At 38.3% G+C, this 23,488-nt stretch overlaps 3 protein-coding genes across 13 annotated transcripts in view; all 3 read right to left on the reverse strand.

The window, feature by feature from the left end:
- Positions 1 to 4,705: 4,705 nt before the first annotated feature.
- Positions 4,706 to 9,494, reverse strand: LOC101166426 (eukaryotic translation initiation factor 5A-1). Its single transcript, XM_004082162.4, has 5 exons — positions 9,373 to 9,494; positions 8,193 to 8,367; positions 7,995 to 8,099; positions 6,645 to 6,776; positions 4,706 to 6,449 (listed from the first exon to the last, which is right to left on the reverse strand). Exons 2-5 carry the CDS (start codon positions 8,352 to 8,354, stop codon positions 6,387 to 6,389), a joined length of 462 nt encoding a protein of 153 aa, XP_004082210.1. The 5' UTR covers positions 8,355 to 8,367; positions 9,373 to 9,494; the 3' UTR covers positions 4,706 to 6,386.
- A 3,544-nt stretch (positions 9,495 to 13,038) lies between these two features.
- slc2a2 (solute carrier family 2 member 2) lies at positions 13,039 to 18,674 on the reverse strand. Its single transcript, XM_020713737.2, has 12 exons — positions 18,554 to 18,674; positions 18,327 to 18,422; positions 17,494 to 17,690; positions 17,259 to 17,383; positions 17,016 to 17,131; positions 16,774 to 16,936; positions 16,339 to 16,445; positions 14,825 to 14,905; positions 14,610 to 14,714; positions 14,420 to 14,521; positions 13,836 to 14,039; positions 13,039 to 13,740 (listed from the first exon to the last, which is right to left on the reverse strand). The coding sequence occupies exons 1-12, from the start codon at positions 18,566 to 18,568 to the stop codon at positions 13,549 to 13,551; spliced, it is 1,503 nt and encodes a 500-aa protein (XP_020569396.1). The 5' UTR covers positions 18,569 to 18,674; the 3' UTR covers positions 13,039 to 13,548.
- A 559-nt stretch (positions 18,675 to 19,233) lies between these two features.
- The window catches only part of LOC101155647 (TRAF2 and NCK-interacting protein kinase), a 69,772-nt gene continuing 65,517 nt past the window's right edge, over positions 19,234 to 23,488 (reverse strand). For all 11 annotated transcript variants that reach the window (XM_023951375.1, XM_023951373.1, XM_023951374.1 and 8 more), the window contains 2 exons: positions 22,056 to 22,195; positions 19,234 to 21,279 (listed from right to left, as the gene is read on the reverse strand). In XM_023951375.1, coding sequence (XP_023807143.1) covers positions 21,196 to 21,279; positions 22,056 to 22,195 — 224 coding nt within the window. In that variant the 3' untranslated portion in view covers positions 19,234 to 21,195. The remainder of the gene's footprint in view (positions 21,280 to 22,055; positions 22,196 to 23,488) is intronic.

The following is a 23,488-nucleotide window of genomic DNA, read 5'->3' on the forward strand; positions in this document are numbered from 1 at the left end:
GTAATGATGAGCAATACTAATATTCAATACCGACAACCTTTTCAATAAAATTTACCAATCTTCACTGATACCAATTGCTGGTAATTTCTTATTGGTGAATTTTTTCTGAAGCATATATTTAATCTTAAAAACAAATATCAAAAACTGGCCAGGTAACAACTTTATTGTGCAAGGTTAAAAATATAACAACTGTTCTTTCTAAAATCACTTATTCAGGCCATGCTGTGTTGTTGTATAGTGTAACACACACAACTCGTGGCACCTCTGGTCATGTGACTGAGGAAAAACTCCTTTAATAACCAAAAGTAAGTACCGGTATGTTCTACATTGAAATCTATACGATTTTTAAAATGTGTTCCTATTTAAACGTTTGATTTGACATTTAAGTTTTGCTGTTTTTAACATTTCCTTTACAAAATTGATAATCTATCAAATAAATTTGAAATTAGAATAAGTTGTCATGTTCTCAGCTTATACCGCTCCAAAATGAGCGGCTCAACTTGGACAGACTTTAAGAAGAAGCTTATGGAGATCACCAGGAAGTGAACCCAACTCCACCTTTTTGCTGTTTTCTGCTGGTCAGGGGGTGCATCAGCCAACACAACACAGCTTCTTCAAACTTCTTCAAAGACAAAGGGAACTTTGGTTTGGTAGATTTCTAGCTACTTCCTCAGCATAAGGTGTATTCAAAAACCGTCAGGACATATTTTTGTTCATGAAAATGGGCAAAATGACACCTTCTATGTATATATGCCCAGGACCAGTTAATAAATGACTTTCCAACACCACTTTCTTTTTTTTAAAACACCAGAATCTGTTTGGGAAAAACAGTTTTTGGGTTCTGCGTCAAAACACTCACAGCTCTAAATGCGGCTGTAAAGTTTTGTCAGTTGGTTAATTCATCACTGAAACACAGACCTCATGTCATGGTGGATAAAAGTCTTGAAAACAAAAAGAATCTCAAACAGAAGCATTTCCGTGCTTTGGCATGAAGCCCCTCATCTGGTTTTAATAATGCCCCCCCACCCCCAAGCTTGATCCTCCTGGAGTCCACCTCCAGATGCTGGACATTCCAATTTCTCGTCCACCAACATTCCTGAAAAAACTACACACATGCATTCACACACAAATGCACCAAAAGGGAAGTTAAAAGGTGTCCCAGAGGGGAAAGTGTGGCTCAAAACGTGTGGTGAGGTGTGTAAGGAGGGAGGGGGACTTCTCTTTGAACTTTATTCATCCAAAAATGTGTTTAAACAGACCAAAATGATTTTTTCCCCTTAGAGTTAACCATCTGTATTTAGTTGCAGCTTGCTTAGATTGCAAACCAAATCAAACAGGTTGTTTTTTTTTGATCACTTAATAGGTACACCTTGCTAGCATTGGGTTGGACCCCCTTTTGCCTTCAGAACGGCCTTTATCGTGGTGGCATTGATTCAACAAGATACTGGAAAAATTCCTCAGAGAGTTTGGTCCATGCTGACATGACAGCATCACGCAGTTGCTGCAGATTTAACGGCTGCACATCCATGATGCCAATTTCCCGTTCCACCACATCTCATTCCACCAGGTGCTTGATGGGGGATTCTTCTATTGTTTCTGCCATGTGATTGGCTGATAAAATTTGTATTAATGAGCAGTTGGACAGATATGCCTAATAAAGTGGTGTGTGTGTGTGTGTATATACACATACATGTTTGTCTTTATGTTCCTTTACTTTTCTTTTCCAATCAATTCACAATTAATTCTTCTAAATTTGATATGTCTATGAATATTTCTCTTTTGATCTACTTTTGTTTTGTTTGAAATAAACCAATTCCAGATTTAAACCATAATGTCTTCAAATACTCTGCAGCCGTATGACAGCATAGCTAAAATAGAACAGTCATGCTGTGAGCCCCGCCTCCACTGAGCATGTCTGTTATTGTAGCTGAAGTCGGATCCCTCCTGTCCGCTTCTGGTCCAAATCGCAGCTTCCTGTAAGCGCGCACAGAGTCGGCAGGGCCTGACGCGCTCAGTTTCCTGAACATTCGCACGATGAATTAATCCTGACCTGAAACTGAAAGCCGACATGTCTGTATTCTCCCAATCCTCCTGATTTCACAATTTCAGTGCTCTGAGGGACCGGTGACATCACTGAGGAGGAGGAGGAGGAAGATCCATCATATCACAGATAATTGGTCACTTATTTCTCAACTTCCACCACGCAACCCGGCTTCAGTCGTCACACTTCCACGTGCTCCCTGCACAGACCTCAGACAGAGAGCTCCTTCATCCTCTTCGCTGAAAATCTAGATTCCATAACAAAGCTTAATGCAAACAAGAAAACACGTGTGGCTCCTTTTAGCAGCTCATCACCAACCACACCTCAGGGGTCAAACATCAATGCAAAAATATTCAACTGTAAATATATTTTTACGTTTAGCTCAAACTTTATGCTACGATCACAGAAAGGATGACAGTAATAAACGTATTAAAGATTGAATGAAGCAATCATTACTCAAACACAAGTTCATTTGTCTTAACTCAAGCAATTAACCACTTTTTTTTTACCTGATACCTTTATTGACACCAAACATTGAACAAAGAAAGTAAATGAAACTTCAAAAAAGTTTCCATAGATGTTCAATGGTGTGAAAAACACGTCCATGTTTGACCCCACCTTAGTGTTGACATTCTGTGCGTTATGACCCGACTTTTTCTGCTGAGTCTTGAATCGAACTTTAAAAGCATTTGAAACCAGTTCATCCTCCCAGTAAACCAGCCAGGAAACCAACAGCTTCTCTGGAAAGCTTCATCAACACCTAATGTAAATACGGCATGCAGGTATGGGACGACCGTTTAGCACGTCTACACGAAAAACACAAGTCTCCAACAATCAGGACAGTGCAAAGATAACTTCTAAGCTGATGTCTCACTGCCACCTACTGGACACTTAGAGGATTGACATGTAAATGGCACAGGAGAAGGTTACTTCAGAAATAAACACCTGTGTGTACCTGCCTGAGTTATAGTCCAGAAGAAACGTGAGCAGCTGAAGAATAACAAAAATGAACATTTATTTAAATAGGCTTTAAATCTTTTGGGGAAAATAATTAAAATATGTTAGCGCAATAACGTTTTTAAGTTGTTACAAGCTTAGATCTGCTCTGCTTCTTGAAAAAAAAAAAGGATTTTCTACATCAATAAGACAATTTTATTCTGAAATGACAAATACATTAGAAATCTGAACCTTAGATTGGACATTCTCTTCCTGCAAAGAAACTTTGGTCTTATGGGCTCTGTCATAAAAACCTGATTTCAAATGAAGCGTTTTCTTAAAGTATTTATCCTTAAGTCATCTGAGGAAGAATTTTTCCTAACCTGCCTAACCGTTATGCACAGTATCTCTGCTAAGCTTTAGGATCATTGGGAAACTTCTCCTGAAGAAGTTCTCTGAAAACCACCAGTTAGCTTGAACAAAATCACAAATGGCAAGTGTTTGTTTGGCCCGTCACATCAGAAATAACTTTATTATGCAAACTGCAGTAAAACTACAACAAGACAGTTAGTCAGAACAGATAAAACGGGTGACCTCACATCCTTACACTTCAAGAAATTCAAATAAAAAGGGTAAAGATGTGCGGCGAGTTCTGAAAATTCTCATGAGTTACTCCTCTGCATATTTTGTATAGTTTTCAAGAACTTTACAGATAATACAAGCCGTTTAACATTTCCAGTAATAAAAAGTTGAAGCAGAAAGAGTGAAGCAAACAATGAAGGAGAAAAAAATAACAGTTTCAAACCTGCAGAAGATGAAACACAAAAAGAAAGACGTTCAAATGAACGAGTTCCCCATCGCTGCTGCTGAGAGTAAAACACTGTTTAAAGCGCTGGTTCCAGCTTAGAGCAGGGAAACCTTCCTTCCAATGTCAACTTTTTCTCAAACTGGAGCTGTGATGTTAGAAAGGATGAAGGAAGCCAACACTGACAGGGGTAATGGAGGTGTGCAGACGCTTTCTAAGAACGATGGAGACGCCATGAAACATCCAGACCTAAACACAGTTATGTTTGACGTGCAGATTAATGCGGAGCAAGTCCAGCTTTTACGATCAGATGTGTCAAAAAAGGCAGAAATGAGGACAATGTACTTGTCCCTAATCAGCACCTATTATGGAAATGTTGGTCATATGATTATACACATTTTCTGACCACACTGAGGTTTGAGCGTTTAGAACTTCTTTACTGCATGACGATGGAATATGAAAACTGAATCGTATGGCTTTTATTGTTCTATTGCAATCCATGGTGCTGTTTTGTTAGGCTTTAAACTTATGACAGCAGATGCGCTTCTCAAACTTTAGATAACACTGAATCAGTGAGTTTGGGGTCAAATCAGGATCAGCTTAGTGAATGAAAAACCAGATTGTGAAAAGTTAAAAGGACGCATTACAAACTTGATGGAAAAATTGGAAATTCAAAAACAATTATTTCAAACTTAAATGAAATGAAAAAAAAAATGAAATTTTGAAACTTAAAATTGAAAAAAACTAAGAGTGTTGCCCCAAAAAGTGTTTGTTTGTAAAAGCTGCTGTTTAGTATTTTCAACGTGTTTTTATGTGTGCGTTTTTTCCCTCATTTTGTTTTATTTGGCAACAGTTATAAGTTTATAGTTTTTTTTTTTATTCAAGTCTTAAATCTACAATTGTTTTTTTCAAACAAATATTTCTTTTGCGGGTTTTTTATTAGCAATATCTTTAGTTTACAATATTTACTTTCAATTTGAAAGCTGCTTTTAAATTTTTAAACTTGTCAAATTAAAAGGATCTTTTTTTCTAACTTAGTATTTTTATTTTTTCTTTCTTTAAGCGGATTCTGATTTGACCCTATAGATGAGGGGAAAAATAAAATAAAAATACAAACAAGAGCGACCCTCGACCAAACATGACACATGATCTCAAACCCTGCAGTCTGTGGTAACACACACAAAAACAACATGAAGGTCAACTTTTGCAGTAATTTGAGGTCATTAACATTATGTAAACATTTGCATACCTGCTGTAAGGGGGCGGAGCTTATCCGCTGTCAAAAACAGCCTCACTGTCAAAGTAAAACACTTAACAGCAGCTCTAACCCCAAGTTAATGCAAACATGCTCATTTATATGAACTGATCAAACCAAACTAACTGTTTTAGCAGCTTATTACAAACTTTTCAGAAGTTTCTATTTGTTTGTTGTCTCAGGTTGAGAGGACCCGCCTGCTCATAACTCCATTTGCCTGCAATTCTTTTTTTCCAAACAAATATTCCTGAAACCAGATTTTATAGACAAGAACATGTTTGCATTAACAAAATACGACATGAAAACTTTAGGAAGCTTAAAGGTCTCAAAAGAAATTCTAACTTTTGACAGCTTCATTTCTCTGAAGAAAAGTGACCAATTTTACTGTTTGTTAACACTTATAAGCCACCATATTAGTTACACATCCTTGCCTGCACATTGCTTAGCCAATCACAGAGCAGCATTGTGATGCCTTTAGACTGACTGGCTGCTTCCTTTGCTTTAATGCAGTTTGGCAGATATACTATTATAGTGTTTATATTTGCAGCCCTCTGGTGTATCTATGAAAAGTGATTAAAATGCAAAAGTTTTGGATTTAAATGTTTTTTTTCCTTCAAACTTGTTAACATTTACCTGCTCAAAAAGGCCTCAAGTGGAAAGAAAGTTGAACAGCATAGAGAAGAAAATGGCCCCGCCCAATCACATGGGTCCCAACGCAGATGTCAGCGAGGATAGCCCGACCTGCAGCCCAGGCTCTCCTGCACGCCTGCAGCCTCAGTGCTGACTACTCTCCACGTTAAAACAAAGTGGCTAAGGCATTTCTAAAGACTGGTTGGTGTGCGTGTGGACGTTATCAGAAGCAGAAAGGGATAATTCGGCGAATAATGAAGGCGTGTTTGCGGGCTGTCTGAACTGGGAGCCAGATTAAGCCGTTATGTGCTCGGGGTGTGGAGCCATGCTACAGATAAAATCAACTAGAGGCACATTTTAGAGAACCTAATTAACTAGATAACAAGACATTACCTTCTAAAAGGATTAACAGAGATTTTGAAAGCAATGCACCCTAAAAAGCTAATGGTTGAAGGCGGGTAGGAATGCTAGGAGATGCTGGAATGTGGTCATGAATGCCTGGAGCAACAGCAGCATGGAATGACTGACTGTAATGACTGAGAGAAACGCCACTGTGGCTCAAATCTGAGGTGAAACTGGACCTGACCAGATGTGGTTCTCACATGTGCAGATGTGTGTGTGTGTGGGGGGGGGGGGGGGGGGGGGCAGTTGCTTTGGTGAGGCTTCAAAACCAGAAAGGTGACTGGGAGGGGGAGGTCTCCTTCGTGGTCCGAGATTAATTAAGAGGTCATGTTCTTTGTGCCGACTATCTGCTCTTCATCCACGGCTTTCAACACAGAGACCTGGAAAATGGAAAAAAATAGAGCTAAAATGTTTTAATAAACTTGTTATATGAATCTTGTTCATGAAAGTTAAAGAAAAAAAACAACTTCTGGAGATCTTAAAGTGATGAACAAGATTACAGTTAATCTCAGTCTACAGCAGTGGATTTCTAAATCTGAGGGTGATGTTTGAGCGTTCTTCACATCAACTCTTACCATGAACAGCTCTCCATTGCTGATCTTCTTGATGATTTCTTTGCCCAAATCCCCTTCAGGCACTTTGAGATCCTCCCTGGTTTCTCCGTTGTCATCCATGAGCGACAAGAAACCATCTGAGACATCGATCGCCTGCATTTGCAATGGGTTCAAAAGAAAAACAGAAGTGGAACAAAATCTCAGACAAGACTGAAACAAATCAAGCAGCTCGGTTTGTTGCTGAACGTGAGAGTGAATGTCTTATGTGGGTTTCCTGGATGAGCCGCTTCTCTCTCATCAAGTTTAGGAAAGGAAACCCATCAAAACTTTAAACATTTGTGCTTCAAAGATGGACAACTTTTGTTTCCAAGCAACCATAAAGAGAAGAAAGACATTTTTACAAGTGTTATTACTCTTTAAGAACTGCTACAAAAAATAAATAGATAAATGTTACGACTGATTTAAAACAAAACTTCTGCTGAGAAATAAATCTATAAATTATAAAACAAAAACAGGCACATAATCTAAGCACAGTATTATGAATTTGTATAAAGTGTGCTTTTAGGTGGTGTAGCTATTTTTATCCTGTTTCGGGTAACATTTTAGCATTTACCGAAGAGTGTGTTGATGTACGATGGGTCTGTCACCGAAAAAAAACCAAACAACAAATAAAATGAATAAGAATTCAAATGCAACTTTTATTCCGCCCCTTTGACGAACAATCCTGAATTTAAGTCAGCCTATAAAAATAACTTACAACTCTGATAAATCTCCATCAGATACAGAGTCGCACATCAGCAAAGGCTTAATCTCACATACTGAGGAACTTTAGGTGGTTTCCATAACGCTAACAGAGTGTAGGTGCTGCTCCAACACATCTCCAGCATGCGTAGGATGCAGACGGCAGTAACAGTAATATAATTCAGCTGGACTCATGGCTCCCTGCCCTTAAAGACAAGGCCCTGGGGGCTGGACCCCTCTTTTAAATGATGGCTTCAGAAAGAAACAATGTAAATGACATTAATTCAAATATTCAAATGATTCATGTATTAGGGAACACGTAAAAAAATCAAGGCACACTGGGACAGAAGTTAAGTGGATCTTCAAAGATAAATTAGAACTTCTATCTTAGCCACTTTCTGTTTTGCCGTTTCTACAGATTTTGTGTAACAAATCAGAAAAATGGCCAAAACCAGGCGAAACGATTTATAGCTGCACTATTTTTCCAAGAACAGCTCATCCATGGCACAAAAAGACAGAATGTTTTATTTATATTTGAAACATAAATAACTAATAATCAAAGCATAAAATCATTTATAAGATTTACCGGTAATCGGAACTATACACCATTTTTAGAGAGTAAAATCTGACCTGGTAATCTTTCCTTATCACATTTGGAACATCCATGTTGTGAGTAGATGGGCAGATATCTTCATACTTCTTCTGAGTAAAGATGTCGAGTCCAGTAAGGTGCACCTGAGAGCAAAAGCTGATAAGTTTTTACTTAAAAACCACTGAAAACACAACATTTAAGATCCTAAAGTCCCAATTAGAGGACTTAACGCTTACCTTAGCATGGCCATGCTTGCCCGTCTTTGAGGTAGTCATTTCGACTATTTTACAGGGACGTCCTTTTAACATGACAAAGCCATTCTTTCTCAGTGCAGAACACTGCATGGGGAACGTTGTTGATGCCCCAGCATCTGCAGTGGAGAAGTCGTCATCTGCCATGATGTGCCACGGGCTGCTCAATATAATGAAGCAAGAGCCAAAAAAGAAACCATTTATCATGATGGATAAACTCAAGATGCATTTCCTTATGATAAATGCGAATGGTCCATTAAGGATACGACATTTTAACATGAATAATTTAAACTTTTACATTAGAAAAACATTAAAATAAAACTAATAAAGAGATTTAAAAGGTAAGGCGTTGTTGAATGGTACAACTAACCTGACAACCCCGGATTATAGTAAGTTTGCCGAAAGTTTTTGTTCCAACTCTATTTAAACATGCAAAACTACAATCAAAGGCACTGTAGTCTAAACGTTTTATAAAGCTCACTTGTAATGGTAATGTAGCAACACCCGAAACACATTTCTAAGGAAACTTTCAAAAGTGAGGATCAACTCTTAATGAATCGGTGCGACTGCGAGCGACTTATTTTCTGTACACTCACTGTTTTAAGTTACCGGTATCCAGTAAAGTAGTAAGTAAAGTAACCTGGTAATGGGAAAAATGAAAATCAGGATGGATTTTTGCCATGTATGTAATGCTGGTTGTAGCCATCAAAAACAAAACTTTAGATACTAGCATGCCTTTATTTAAAACTACTTTCGAAACAGTTTGAATGCTTAAGTTAGCTAACAGCAGCTAGGTAACTTAAGCTAGGAAGCAGGAAAGATATCTGCCTTGCGAGCCTTACGAGGTCACTGAGTCGGAGCAGATCAGCATCCAACACGTCAGCTTACACAAGTGAAGTAGCTTCACGTTCCCACCCCAAACACTGCCACGCGATCTCAGTTAGCAAACACATCGCATCGACTACTAGCCGAGGCTAAAGCTAGCTAAACCAGTACTACTCTTTGACTGATAAAAATAAACATTGTTACCGCTTGTTTAGAGACAAGAAAGAAAATTTCAGTTTCTGAAGCATCGAAAACTAAGGTATGATTTGTTTTTCATGTAAAATAGAGTAAAATGACACAAACTTATTAACAAACTTTTAACGTTCAGCGGTCTGCTCACCTTCAGTCTTGCGTTTGCTGGCGGAGCGGGTGAGTGCGCATGCGTGAGAGACCCCGCAAGATCTGCAAGCGCATCTTGTAGTTTGCGCTCCACCCTAAACTCCGCAAAATTAGTCTAGTTGTTTTTTTTTTTGCGTTTGGATATCAAACCATGTTTAAATGGTCGTTCTGAGGCAATGCAACCACCAAAATGCGCCAAATAAAACAAAAAACTGGATGCTATGAAATTAGCGTGTTTCTTTATATTGCCTTTAAAAAAACTTTATTGAATATGAACACATTTACAGAACAAATAAAGACAAGTGTAACCAATATCAATTATCATAATTATTTACACACAATAATTACACCACGGGCGATGTGAATAAGGAATGACCAGTTAACAAATGGACAACAGAAAATAAGAACAATTAAACAAGAGAAAAAATTAAATTCCACTGTTTGAGATGCTTTGGGAGCATGACTATTTTTGAGTGTCATAAAAATCGATAAAATTCAGCAATAAATCCCCCAAATTTTGGATAAATCCTTTTTACTCTGCATTTATGTTAAAACTTTTATTTGAAAAAGAAATAACAATATTTTGAAGTATGTTTGAAGTTTGTGCCACTATTATTTTTTTTATTTTCTATTCAATAAAATAACAACAAAAAATGCAGGGTCAATCTTTGATTCTGGAACAACCCTATAGCACAAAATACTTTTGTCAAATCTAGCTGTTTTTAATAAAACTAAATGACAGGTGAATTTGGAATGCTGGAAGTCAGTCAATCTATTGGTCTTTCTCAACTTGGATGTAAAAATCATTCATATCAATTTACATAATCTTTTGAACACTTATGATATCAAAGGATAATTACCTGGAATCCAGAGGTTTGCATCCATTTAATTAATTATTTTTTGTTCAGTCTAGTTATATCACATCGTCAATAGGGGGTGCTGTAGACGTCACACAGTTTTTAAAACAAGGCATCACACTTGACTGTAAAGCTGCTTTTCCATAAACTGGGTAATTGAATTTTCTTTAACTGTCAGAATATCTTTTTGCTAATTCAAACATTACATTAACCTAAAAACTACATTTACATCACCAATCAATAATAAAATACATAAAAACTTTCAGCATAATTTTAAAGCAATTTATTTAATTTTTCATGAAAAACATGGTTTCATGTTTAAACATATTGTTTTTGCATTTCCTTTTAAAGTTTTATTTCACATCAAGACAAGTATTGTCTCATACATGGCTGTAATAATGATGAGACAAGTTGCTTGTTGCTGCAGTGTTGTATTTGTTTGAACAGAAGATGTGCAAGCATACCATTCATTATGTTTTGTTTGAGACATCCCATTCTCTCATTTTCTCTTTACTCTTTCTTTTACAACATAATTTTTTTTTAAACTTAATCAAACAGTTCTGACATTAGCTTTGTCATTTCTTTTTTTTAATTAAAAAGGCATGTTTTATTACAATTTATAAAAAGAAAATCATACTAGCACCATGTCAGTCCCAGTGAAAGAATATATATCTCTGTGGATGAAATGCTTTCAACTTTATCATAAAGCCATCTCAGCTCAGACCCTTTTTTGAGATTTACAAGTTCCACACTTCTGTCTTTGACTCAGATTATTTTTCAAGCTCCAAGCAGAATATTCCCTTTAGTGCTTGAATGTCAAGACCACAGTTAAAGCTCGCGAAGGGGGGTCTAAGGGCAGGGATGCCAGTATAGCTTAGTCAGTTTGTTAGTTCATTTTAGTATTTTACTATTGAACTCTTTGTATCCACGATCCTTTTGAGTTCATGTTTCACTTCGAAGTCCATCGAGACGACTGTTGTTGTGATTTTGGGCTATACAAATAAAATTGAATTGAATTGAATTGAATTTTAGCTCAGAAAAGAAAACAGAGTTCTAAACAAATTAAGGCAGTAAAAAGGACAAACATCTGGTTATTGTAAATGCAAACTTTTCAGATTTGCTAAACAAAAATGGATACATTTTACTACTTCATTGCATCCCTGTTTTAAGACCTCTGCAAACATCATCTCTGCTCAAACTAATGCCATCAGGGATGAAATATAGGTCCCCCAAAGCCCCAATAGAATTAAAAACAGTTGTTAAACATGGTCCATCGGGCTTCTGAATTTAGCATTTCAAATATCCCTGTTTATACTGCTATTGCATTGCTTTCCGTTATTTTTCTTAATTTTATTTTTAATGCAACTTGACATGATGCCCACCTTAAATGTAGTCATGCTCCTTCAATGATGATAATAAATCATTCTATTGTATTCTATTCTATTCTATTCTATTCCGTTCTGTTGTTTTCTTGGTTACAGTTGAAAGCAGATTATTCACACCTGAGTATAACTGGGAGTATTCAAGTGACAGAGAAAATCTTCACATGCTCAACTGGGCAGATATATTTAGATGATTTTGAAACATCATTTCCAAGTATTATTGTGGCTGAAATCTATAATTTTTCACTTTCTTTTTCAGTTAAGCTGCTCAGTTTGTTGCTGACACACTGGAGGTTGCAGCAGTGGCAGTGGTAAATGGGACTCAATCTAGTCAGTCAGTGTTGGAAAACTAGAGTCACAGAGATAAACAAAATCAAGCAAACGTGAATTCTGTCATTATAAAAAAAGAAAGGAAATCAACAAAGTTCACTTTTGAAAACAAAATTGAGTCCCCAAAGTGGTGTGCTCTCTGGAGATGTTGAGGTTCAGTTTGAGAGTGATGAGGATGGACAGGATCCGAAATGAATCCATCAGAGGAACGGGTCATGGTAGATGTTTTGGAGATAAATGCAGGGAAGCAGATTGAGAATGTTTGGACAGGAGGAGAAAGAGTAAGGATGTTGGTAATAGGATGCTGAGGATGGGGCTACCAGGAAAGACGCCTAGAGAGAGAGGAGGTTTATGGATGGAGAGGAGGAGGACATGAGGATGGCTGAAGTGAGCCTAGAGAATAAAGGAGGAGAGGATTAGATGGAGGCGAATGACTCGCTGTGGCGCCCCCTAAGAAGAAGCCCTATCAACTCTTTAAACCACCAGGTGACCTCATGTGTCATCCATCTGTCTGAAAATATGTTCACAAAGCAGGAGTACGAGTTCAAGCGGCCACTTCCAATGAAAAGTCTATGCAAGTTAAACCACGTCAAAGTTGAACCAATCAGGCACTCGCATAGCACCCCTTTCAATTCAAGAAAGTGACAATCGCTTAAAAAACGATCAAGGAGAAGAAATTAATAAACATTTGTGGTTAATTTGCGGTTTGTGCCCGGCCAGAATTACGTGACACCAAGTTTATCGGATTGGAGCTGTGAAAGAAAACTCCTGAAACAATATTCACAAGATTTGCACCTCTTCGACATTTAGCACCACGTCTCTTCCAACTGTTGGTGGCGAACATGTGCTAATAAACAGCAGAAAAAGAAGAAGCCCCTCCTTGCTTATACAAAGTGAACACCGTGGGATAAACATGCATTCAAGGACCCGCTTCAAATGCTCGGTGTGTACATAGCTGGTGGCTTGGTTTGGCCAAATTTCCCAAACATTTTTGTCAATTTGTAAATTAAATCCAAAAAGATTTGACCTTTTAAGATTTAACTCAGATGAGAAGTGCAGATTCAGTCATAGGTCAAAGCTATACGTAACATCTTTCACACTGCTAAATAAAGTTCATTTATTAGGGAAGCGTGCAATAACTGGAGAAGGTGTAACCTCCTTTTTATATTTATACATATTTTTACATATCTTTCTTGTATTGTCTTATTTCGCAGTTTAGTTATTTATTTTTTATTCTTACTTTGACTTTTTATTCCACTGGAAAAATTGCACTGTAATTTCGTTGTACATGTACAATGACAATAAAGATATTTCTATTTCTATTTCTATCTTTCACATATGTGATTTGTCAGCATTGTAAAACATTAGTTATAGCTACTCTGACCATCAAACCACATTAGTGTAATGTCTATGTAGATTCTCATTAATTCAGGTATAATCAAAGTGGTGGATAAAAAACACTCAGCTGGAATAAATCCAGTGTTGCACATTACTTTGACACACTCCTGTAATACAAGTTTATGTAAACTCTGCTCCATGTTTGACATTGCAGGATGATACTTTTTCTTTTGTAAATATGTTTTTATAAAGAGTATGGAAACTCTGCATCTAAGCGTCTGTGGATGTCTTAAGCTGATCCAATTCAGTGCTGTGCTTAGCCATTGGACGTTTCTTTTGGAAGATGGCGGCAATCTCCTCAAAAGTTTTGCCCTTCGTCTCAGGGACACGAAAATAAATAAACAAAGTGAAGCAGAGAAGCAACGCAGCGAAGAGGATGAAGACGTAGCAGCCCATCAGTGCCTGATGAGGAAGAGGAACACAAAAGCATAGTTAGAAGAGAAAGTGGGCTTGGCTCCTAAGTGAAACAGTGACGTGACAGGTCTTTTTCTACCTACCTGTATGTAAGGGAAGGTCAAGGCAATGATAAAGTTGCTGGTCCAGTTACAGCAGCCTGCGAGGGCAATGGCCGCCGGTCGGGGCCCCTGGCTGAAGATCTCCGCCACAATGAACCACGGGATAGGACCGGGGCCAATTTCAAAGAAGCTCACAAAGAGAAAGATGGCTACCATGCTGACATAGCTCATCCATGGCAGGTCAAGCTGCGGGGAAAAAAACATCTCAGGATGGCAAAAAGAATAATTAAAGACCTTGTAGGTGTTTGTGTCCCCTTTTCTCAGGAAGAATACACTGTATATAATTATTTGTCCTTTTTCTTCAAAGGAAACCAAGAAGAGGGAGACTAAAGGACATTTAAGTTGGTTGAAGACTTTGCATCATACATTTGTTGGCTCCACTTTTACGTCCTCATTTAACGATCCAACTCCTCCAATATGTTGATGACACACAGCAAATTACAATATGCCAACTGAAGAAACTCAATTTAATCGAGTTGTTTAGCAGAGGGTGGAGCACAGTTTATGACTGCCTTTTGTTTGTGCCAATAACCTTCAAGGAAGTTTTCAAACCTGACTGAACAAACCTGATATTTGAGGCCCACAGTCATAGCGATGGCACAGACACACATTCCTCCCAGACCAACCAAAGTCAGAGTGCGCCTCCCAGCCCTGTCCACCAGCATGACCTGTAACGCAATACACGCACTCTTCACCTGCGTTCTGGGAAACATTCCATTGTTAGCGTGTTCTTTTTTTCTTTTTTTGGACACTCACAGACACCATAGTGAAGATTGTGTTGATCACCCCAACTCCTATGGTGGCATAGATCGGCTGGCTGACACCAGCTTGTTCAAAGATAGAAGTGGAATAGTAAAAGATCTAGAAAACAAAACAGATCAACATCTGATTTACCGCAAAGGCTTGGGAGCTAATTGTGTTGTTTGTGAAAGTTTGCAGTAAATGTTGAATCAAATCTTGCTGAGACTCACTGCATTGATGCCGGACAGCTGCTGGGAAAGGTGCATCATGAGGGCAACAATCAGCTGCTGCCTGTACACGGAGGAGAAGATCTTGAAGAAAAAAAACAGCAACATTTTGTCAAATGCTTATTAAATACTGTATCAGACAAAGACGTGTTTTTTTTTATTTTGTTTTTTAAGCTTTGGTGACAAAAAAAATAGAAGAGGAAACAGGAACAGTAGGTAACAAAACAGGTAAGATGAGACATGACCTGAAGTGGGAAAAATTACATATATAATTTGTTATATTAAAGAGCACATCGCAAAGAAAAATATATAGAAAATGTGTCTTATTAAGAACGTTTTTTCAATTGCAAATAAATAATCTTAGATTAAAGAAACATGTCTTAGTGACTGGAATTTTTTTCTTTCTATGGCCATTGTTCTTATCCCAGTGGCAGGTTTTTTATTTTTACTTTTTTGCCTTTTTAAAGAAAATATTTCAAATTTCAGAATTTTAAACTTATTTCTAGGGGTCCTGTTTTGCAGCATAGGTATAAATATTGATAAAGGTTTGAGTCAGATTGAAGAGAGAAAATGAAAAGATTAAAGATTTTACAGAGAAACTAATCGAAAGTTATTTTGTGTATTTTATTGTATTTTATAGTTGTGATTCTTCTTTTGATTTTTCAAAGGGATTGCTTAGAGCTTTGATGATTAAACTCAGAAATCAGTCATGTATGTTGATGTATTCAAACTAATTTTGTCAGACATGTTTAAAAATGTCCATTTTGACAATTCAGTAAATGTAAGCGTATGTTAGAGCAAATGCTTTCCTACTTTAATGTTTCCTGCTGAATTAAGATGAATAAGACACTGATGGCTAATAATATCTTACAGATACCTGAGCTCAGATAAATCTCTGGCTGATATAAGCTTTTTTATCCAGGCAAAAATATTGGATAGAAAACAAGACAAAAATGTGAGGTAAATGTTCAGCTAAATCTTGATTCTCACTTTAATGGCTAAGGTTTTACTACGGCCATTGAAAACTGCACAGTGCAAGAGTTAAAGTTCAGGTAGAAGAATCTCACGTATGCAGCTTATCTGCTTTTTTACAACATCTTCAAATGATATAACCAGCCTGTGTAGGAGACAATGTGCATGGGTTTTATTCGTTTCTGTGTTGATACATTGGATAGAAAACTACATAATTGTCTTACTAGGAAATTATTACACGCGTTATTGCGCAACCTATTTGTCTGCAAGTGATGCATCAGACTGGAGAGATTGTAGCTCCAAAGTCACCGCAACAGGCTTTTTATAATGGCTTTTTTCGTTTGCAACAATTTGAATAAATAATAATTTGAACTAGTCAGAAAGGCAATTTTGAGCTTAATTTTCTTCATAAAAGTTCTCCATCATTCTCCATAAAAACACAATTTTCATCAGAGTGGTTCTTTAACATTTTAGTAAACTCTGTAAACATCTATTCAAAGATGCAACACCATAACTCATCTGGTTTCACCTGCACCAAGACCCACCAGAGAACGGATGGAAACCTTCGGCTCCTTAGCCGCCTCCTCTTTCTCCCTCTTCATCTCTTCCAGATCAGAGGTCGTATCACACGGCCCCTTTAGACGAAGAAGACCTACAGCAATAGTTAGCAGCTGCAGTAGTAATGCTCAAACCCTGCAAAGAAAAGCTAAATCTGTGCAATATTAGGAAAACATTGTAACTTTTGTGTTCCTTTTATCATGTCAAAAATTGGTAAAGCAACTGTTTACTCCCTCAATGTTTGTAAAACTCTTGACGCTCACTGATATCTTAAATTGAGTGCGGGAAAAGCACAAGCAAATCAATTATTAAAATAAACAGATGCTTTTTTTTTCAAAATATTGATTGAGAGATGGGCTGTTTAGATAAGAAACAGCTTGAGGGGAAAGTGAATTCTATTTCTGTGAATTAATGTATCTTACTTTTTTTAGCCTCTTGCTCTTTGCCAAGCAGGATGTAAAGGTACCGGGGGCTCTCGGGGCAGAGGGGCAGAAGAAGGGACTGCAATATGGCGGGGGCTCCGGACAAACCCAGCAACAGCGGCCACATTTCATCGTTGCCCAGTACAAAGTCCAAGCCTATCACCTCCAAACACAGTGATCACAAGCTCAGCGAGGTTACAAGCAAAAGCGGCGCTATGCATGGGCAGATGAGTGTAACTCACTTGACTGAGGAGGATACCGATGACTATAGCCAGCTGGTGTAAGGTTCCAAGAGCCCCTCTGTATGCTTTGGGTGCTATCTCTCCAATGTACATGGGCACCAACCCCGAAGTCAACCCTGAAACAAACATCACGAGATCACAACTATATTTTTGTGGTTTCAGCACAGAATGGAAATTATTTTTCCTTCTGTCTAGTGGTAGTTTATTATTCCAAGACTTGGGTAAGAAAGGGTTCAAAAGTACCACAGTAGAAGCCCATAACAGCACGACCCATGATGACCATGATGTGGGGCATCCACATCTTACAAAGTCCCATCAGAAGTCCAGCTATGATGGCCAGAAAATTGACCATTAACATGCCCTTCACCCTGCAAAGCAGAAAGATGGAGGGCTGACATCAGAATGACCTTTTTTTTTTTTTTGGCAACACCTCTCATTCAACCAGTCAAATCAATAATCCTTTAGCCTTCCTCCTCACCTCCCCCTCAGGTCAGCAATGAACCCCACCAGGAAAGAGGAGATCATTCCACCAATGGAGAAGACAGCCACAGACAATGACCAGTACATGACCACTGAAGGGTCTTTTGGCTCCTCAGGGAGGTCGGTGCTGTTTCCCAGCATCCTAGACCTCTCTAACGACACCCCCAAGGCCCGAGCATAGTGATTTTCTATGATCTGGGGCACAGATAGAAACAAGAAGAGGTAGAATAAGGCCTGCAGTTTAAACACACCCAACTATGCCATTTAAACTCAAAGGAGGCCAAGGACAGATGGTGGCTCTGTGACAGTGTTGTTCATTAACAAAAGGCACATCTGCGCCTTATTAGCGGAAGGAGGGACCTGCTGTCCTCTGAAAAATGTGGAAAACACCGTACGTAAGCATTCCTCAAAATGTGTTGACTGCTCGAATATTTGGACTTTGATTCTAACCTTGTCACAACAGATCACACACGAAGAAACACAATTTTACGAAAGTTTCAAAGCAGTCAAGGAAAGAAGCCACACGGATTACAAGCTAAGCATTTCTACAAACAAGAGAGTCCAAAAACTAACTACACATAAAGAAATATTGAATTTTATTTGGTTTGTCTGTTGCCAAAACAAAAGATTTGTGCTTTTTTCTCTGAATCAAATTGTACATCATGATGGCTAAACAACACCTGAGAAACAAGGTTAGTCTATTTTTTAAAATTTTGTTAATTTGCAAAGATCATGACTTCAGTGGAAAGCAGAACAATTTAGCATGAAACACTTTTGGACCGTAAAAAAAGCTCTTTTGGATATTTAGAAGTAGTTCAAGTTAAGTACAACCTTCTGCGGGGCATTGATGACTCCAAGGCTGTATCCAAACTGCAGGGATCCCAGAGCTGCTGTGAACACAGCTAAAGCCAGCGTGCCGGTCAGCTGCTGCAGGTGCAAAAAGAGCAGCGAGATAAAGAAAATAACATGCAACAAAAGCTTGAAAAAAAAAAAACCTTCATGTGATATTAATTTCAGCAAATTTGCCTTAATTTTTTTTAAAAACAGATTCAGTGTACCTTTCCTTCATCCATAATGGGTCTGATGTCTCTGGCAGGTGGTTGGTAATGATCAATGAACGCTGCATGTGTGATTACAGAGTCCCCTGTCTAATCGACTAACACACACACACACACACACACACACCCACTCACACACATGTATGAGCACACACAAGGCCTCCTAAACATTATATAAAAATAATAACTCCCTTTATTATCTCTCATGCTTAGGTACACATTGATTTAAGTTTGTTTGTTAGGACATCGCTGACAGAACTTTATCAGTTTTCTGCTGAAGACGTCATGGAGAGGTCTATAGAAATTAATCAAAGGTTACAACAATTTTGGATAAGCCTAATATGTGTATATCAAATTCAACTTTATTTGCTTTGTTCCCACCATGAACATCTTTGTTAATTTTAACTTTTTGTTTTGCACAGATGACGTGAACACGCCTGCTGTTAATGATATACTTGCTGGGTCGAAGTCTGAGGGTCGATCTGATACAAATGTGCACACTTTGGGAAAAAAAAAAATAGAAGAAGCAGAGTTTCATAGACAGACACACGAGGAGGCTTTTTGCTTGAGTTTCATTTATTTCTTTTTTACAGCATTTCTTTTACAAAACATTTAAATTAGTAGTAATGCTTTTTTTCAAAATAGAAGGCTAACCAAAGAGAACAGAAGGATTCAGTGGCTTTTTTGTTGTCTTTGAAAGGAGAAACCTCCAGATTTCCCAACAGAGACTCTGATAATGGACAAACATTAATGATGCCCCGTTCATGCTAACACTACTACGTGCGCATCCAGGGAAGACAGTGGTTTCATCCGCTCGGCTCTTTATTGCTAAAACATTAGCCCGTTCAGATAGAGCCAAACGTATGGCAACTTGGGAACAGCTACAGTAAAAAGTCCCTTCACATTTAAAAAGTAAACATTTTGAGTATTTAAAAGAATAAAACTTGACATCTTGTATCATTTTGTATTTTTCCTAAAATGATGAAAGAATGATGTGCAAGAGTAAAGTTACTCAAAGAAAAGCAGTTTCCCAAGCTTTTAAAGTGTTTTTCGGACTGCATCAGGTGGAAATGGCAAGAGAAATCCCTGATGAACGGACCTTAAAATAGACAATCTCAATCTTGACAGAAAAAAAAAAAAGATGTTTCATTTCATCAACCCTCTTTTACATTTTTCCTCCCTGTTTTGGAGAAATGTTCCCATCAGAAATGTGCAACACTTTTGGAGAAGATTGCTCACACCAAATCCAGTTGCTCCTTTCAAGAAACAAATACAATTTTAGGTTTTATTAATGGGCCTCCGATAGAGACAAATCAACAATGTGTTAAGCTTCCATAACACAGAAACAACCGGGCAAAAAAGAAGCAAGAAAAAAAAAAAAAACTCTAAAAAACATTTGAATGCTAACCATCATCGTTTGGCCTCTGTATGAGTTCTTCTCACATCATGCTAGGCACTGTACAGTTAGGAACCAAAAAAAAAAAGAAACCAGGGAGGAGCATGACTGCAATAGACACCAATGTTCTTCAGCACTGAGTGCTCCACACATGCACAGTTTTTGGGACAAAAGCTCTGCTGAGGTTGTTTTTAGGATCAGCTCTTTGTAAGCATCTTAGCCACACTGCTGCGCTAAAAGAACCAAACAGATCCCATAATCTTTAATATTGCCTCTTTTTTTTCATAAACAGTGCTCAGACACACCAACTTCCTACCAAGGAACTGCCTGAAAAAGAAGTCCATCTTTCTTTGACGCAGCAGGTATCATAGACTCGACGGTGGCAGGACGTTGATTTTTAGCGTTCTGCTTTGAACTGCAGACTTCCGCATCAAACACACATAAAAACATGTGCACTCACACACACACAGACGGACAGACAGACACACACTCCTGATTTCAGAAACCCAAATGTGCTGTACACTTTTCAAACTACAGAGACTGGCTGAGTCCGAACTGTTCCACAGAGAAAAACAAGATCTGAAACTAGTAAAATGAATACAATGATGCTCTCATTGTTCATTTCAGGTTACAGTATATCTGATGCAGCACCTTCAGAGGTTAAGGAGGAGGTGAGGATGGTGAGGGACAGGCGGGATGGGGGAGAGGCTTGATTGGCATATTTGCATATTGTTGACAGGAGAGTTTTTCTCTTCGTCAGTAAGAACAAAATAACGGTGTTGGGGAGGAAGTGGATCAGTCTTGCTTAGGACTCAGTTTGTCACTTTTCAGAACAAACCTGATAAGACAAACAAGTCAATTTAGGTCAAATTATTTTCATCCATATTCCCCTGTTTGGGAGATGCATTTTCCAGGAGTTAGGTAAAGGACAGGAGGTGAGGATGACAAAAAAAAAAGTAATCCACAAGTTCAGAAAACCAGAGTGACAGAATGAAGGTGAGAAAAGTTTCCAGAGAAAAAAGGAAAAGACACAATATTTGGAAAGTTAGTGGCACCAGTTTTCCAGTCACTTGAGTAACAATGGCTTCTGTGCAACCTTTAATCTAGGATTACTTCTTTGTTTTTTTTTCTTTTGAGTTAATTCTTTTGACTGCATTAGTCTGTCCAGTGTTAAAAGAGTTCATTCATGGCGTCTGGGTTCTTTCGTAAGACGGCTGGAAGGACTGTGATTTTCCAGGCAGATGCATCACCAGTTCATCATAGAATTCCTGTTGAGTGTCATGAAGAAAACTTGGCTGCTGCCTCCCGAACGCACAGATGCAAAGAACACCTGAAGGGGGAAAAAGACAGAAATGATCATACGGTGAAAATAAAGATGAATCCTTATTGGAGTGGCATTTAGGTTTTCTTATCAACAATAATATGACCTATATGCACACATTTTAAAGACCCACTCCGACAAAAACCGCGTTTTTATTTGCTTTTACATGTCCTTGAACCATTTTTCTGAGGATAGAGAAGATTAAGCTTAAAATCACATCTCTGAGTGTTTATGCAAATCGTGGTGAATCAGGAGCAGATGAAAAAACCTTGACGCAGTGACAAAGAAGCTACTCTGGCAGGCCAAAGCTCCCTGCCCCACTCCATTCTGATGCATCCACTTGTTGAAGACCAGATCCATGTAGGTCTCCATTTTCTTTGTCCGAGCTGGTATCCGACTCAAAATTGAATAAATGGACAGCTCGATCATTCCTCGCCATTTTTGTTGCCCTGCTAATGTTAGCTTAGGGGTGTGAGGGCCTGTATAAAGATAGAGGTCTCAGCCATGGGTGATGGCAAATGGAGGGAGGCATAAAGTCCAGCCCACAAATCAGAGGCTAATTTCTAATGAACTGCTGCCGCTCTGCAGAAACTAGGACTTTGAAAACAACACAGGTTTGATTTTGTCTAGAAACGTCATGATTATAATTAAAAGGGCACTGAGAGCGCTTTTACCATACAACAAAAGATGATCGGAGTGGGACTTTTAGGGGAAATAAAACACTACATTTGCTGATTTTACATCAAATAGAAAAAGAGAATTCCTTCAATGTGACCTGGATTTACCTTATCGTTTCGCTCACACAAGAATTTAAGTCTCTGAGCTCTTTTGTGCATGAAGACTCCATCCAGATGACCCGTCTCCACAGAGCGGATCTCAATGGCTTTCTCTCCCCAACCCATAATCTGATTAGAATGGATATAGGCTGGAAAATATCAAACACACTTTTTGAGGACAAGGAAACATACTTAGAATTTACTAAATGGAAGAGTTGGTCTGATCTGAACAACTGGCTGTAATAAGACAATTATGATTAACAATAAAGAAATTGAAAGAGTGTCTAAAATTAACATTTCTTGATGTAAAACTGAGCAGGAAGAAACATAAATATGTTATTTCTAAATCAATGTATGTTTTTCACAAACAAATCTTTAATCAGTCGTCGATGTACACTTGGAATTTTCCCTTCATTCTTCCATACATGATCAATTGTGTTGAGGTGTGGGGAAACATAAAACAGTAAACTGTTTTTCTTCTTCTTCAAAACAAGAGCCATAAGAATAATCCACAGATCATCTTTACCTAATTAGAATTTTAAAAAAATTGGACATTTTTAAAAGATTCTAATCAGCTTTTGGACCCGCTTGATCCTAATTGAGTACTTTCCGTTTTTATTTATTTCAATTCAGTGAGAACTAATTTATGTATATATTCTTAAATTTGGATTGGAAAAAAAAAGACTCTTGGATTCAATAAGTTGTTAATCTTTCTGCAAAGCCATTTTAATGTTGCATTTTAATCGTTATACTTCTGTTTATGAAGTTCTTCTCAGTGAGAAGATTCCTGAGGAATGGAGGAGAAGCGTTCTGGTTCCGATCTTTAAGAACAAGGGTGACACGCAGAACTGCAGCAACTATAGAGGAATAAAGTTGATGAGCCACACAATGAAGCTGTGGGAAAGAGTAGTGGAAGCCAGGCTTAGGAAGAAGGTGGAGATTTGTGAGCAGCAGTATGGTTTCATGCCCCGTAAGAGCACCACTGATGCCATTTTTGCTTTGAGAATGTTGATGGAAAAGTACAGAGAAGGTCAGAAGGAGCTGCATTGTGTGTTCGTAGATTTAGAGAAGGCGTATGACAGGGTGCCGAGGGAGGAGCTGTGGTACTGTATGAGGTCGTCTGGAGTGGCAGAGAAGTATGTCAGAGTAGTTCAGGACATGTATGAGAGAAGTATGACGGTGGTGAGATGTGCTGTAGGTCAGACAGAGGAGTTCAAGGTGGAGGTGGGACTACACCAAGGATCAGCTTTGAGTCCTTTTTTGTTTGCTATGCTGATGGACAGGCTGACAGACGAGGTAAGACAGGAATCTCCCTGGACAATGATGTTTGCGGATGACATTGTAATTTGCAGTGAGAGTAGAGAGCAGGTGGAGGAACAGCTAGAGAGGTGGAGGTTTGCTCTGGAAAGAAGAGGCATGAAGGTCAGTCGTAGTAAGACAGA

This window comes from Oryzias latipes, chromosome 22 (genome assembly GCF_002234675.1).
Source record: "Oryzias latipes chromosome 22, ASM223467v1".
Taxonomy (NCBI): Eukaryota; Metazoa; Chordata; class Actinopteri; order Beloniformes; family Adrianichthyidae; genus Oryzias; species Oryzias latipes.

Coding starts and splice junctions, on each gene's coding strand:
- slc2a2 (XM_020713737.2), bottom strand. Junction 14,906..16,338: donor AGGTTTCCATCCGTTCTCTG/GTGGGTCTTGGT, acceptor TTTTTCTTCAAG/ATCTTCTCCTCCGTGTACAG. Junction 14,040..14,419: donor CTGTGGGCCTCAAATATCAG/GTTTGTTCAGTC, acceptor TTTTCCCCGCAG/CTTGACCTGCCATGGATGAG.
- LOC101166426 (XM_004082162.4), bottom strand. CDS start 8,354: ATGGCAGATGACGACTTCTCCACTGCAGATGCTGGGGCATCAACAACG. Junction 6,777..7,994: donor TGATAAGGAAAGATTACCAG/GTCAGATTTTAC, acceptor TTGCAAATGCAG/GCGATCGATGTCTCAGATGG. Junction 6,450..6,644: donor GCAATGGAGAGCTGTTCATG/GTAAGAGTTGAT, acceptor TCCATTTTCCAG/GTCTCTGTGTTGAAAGCCGT.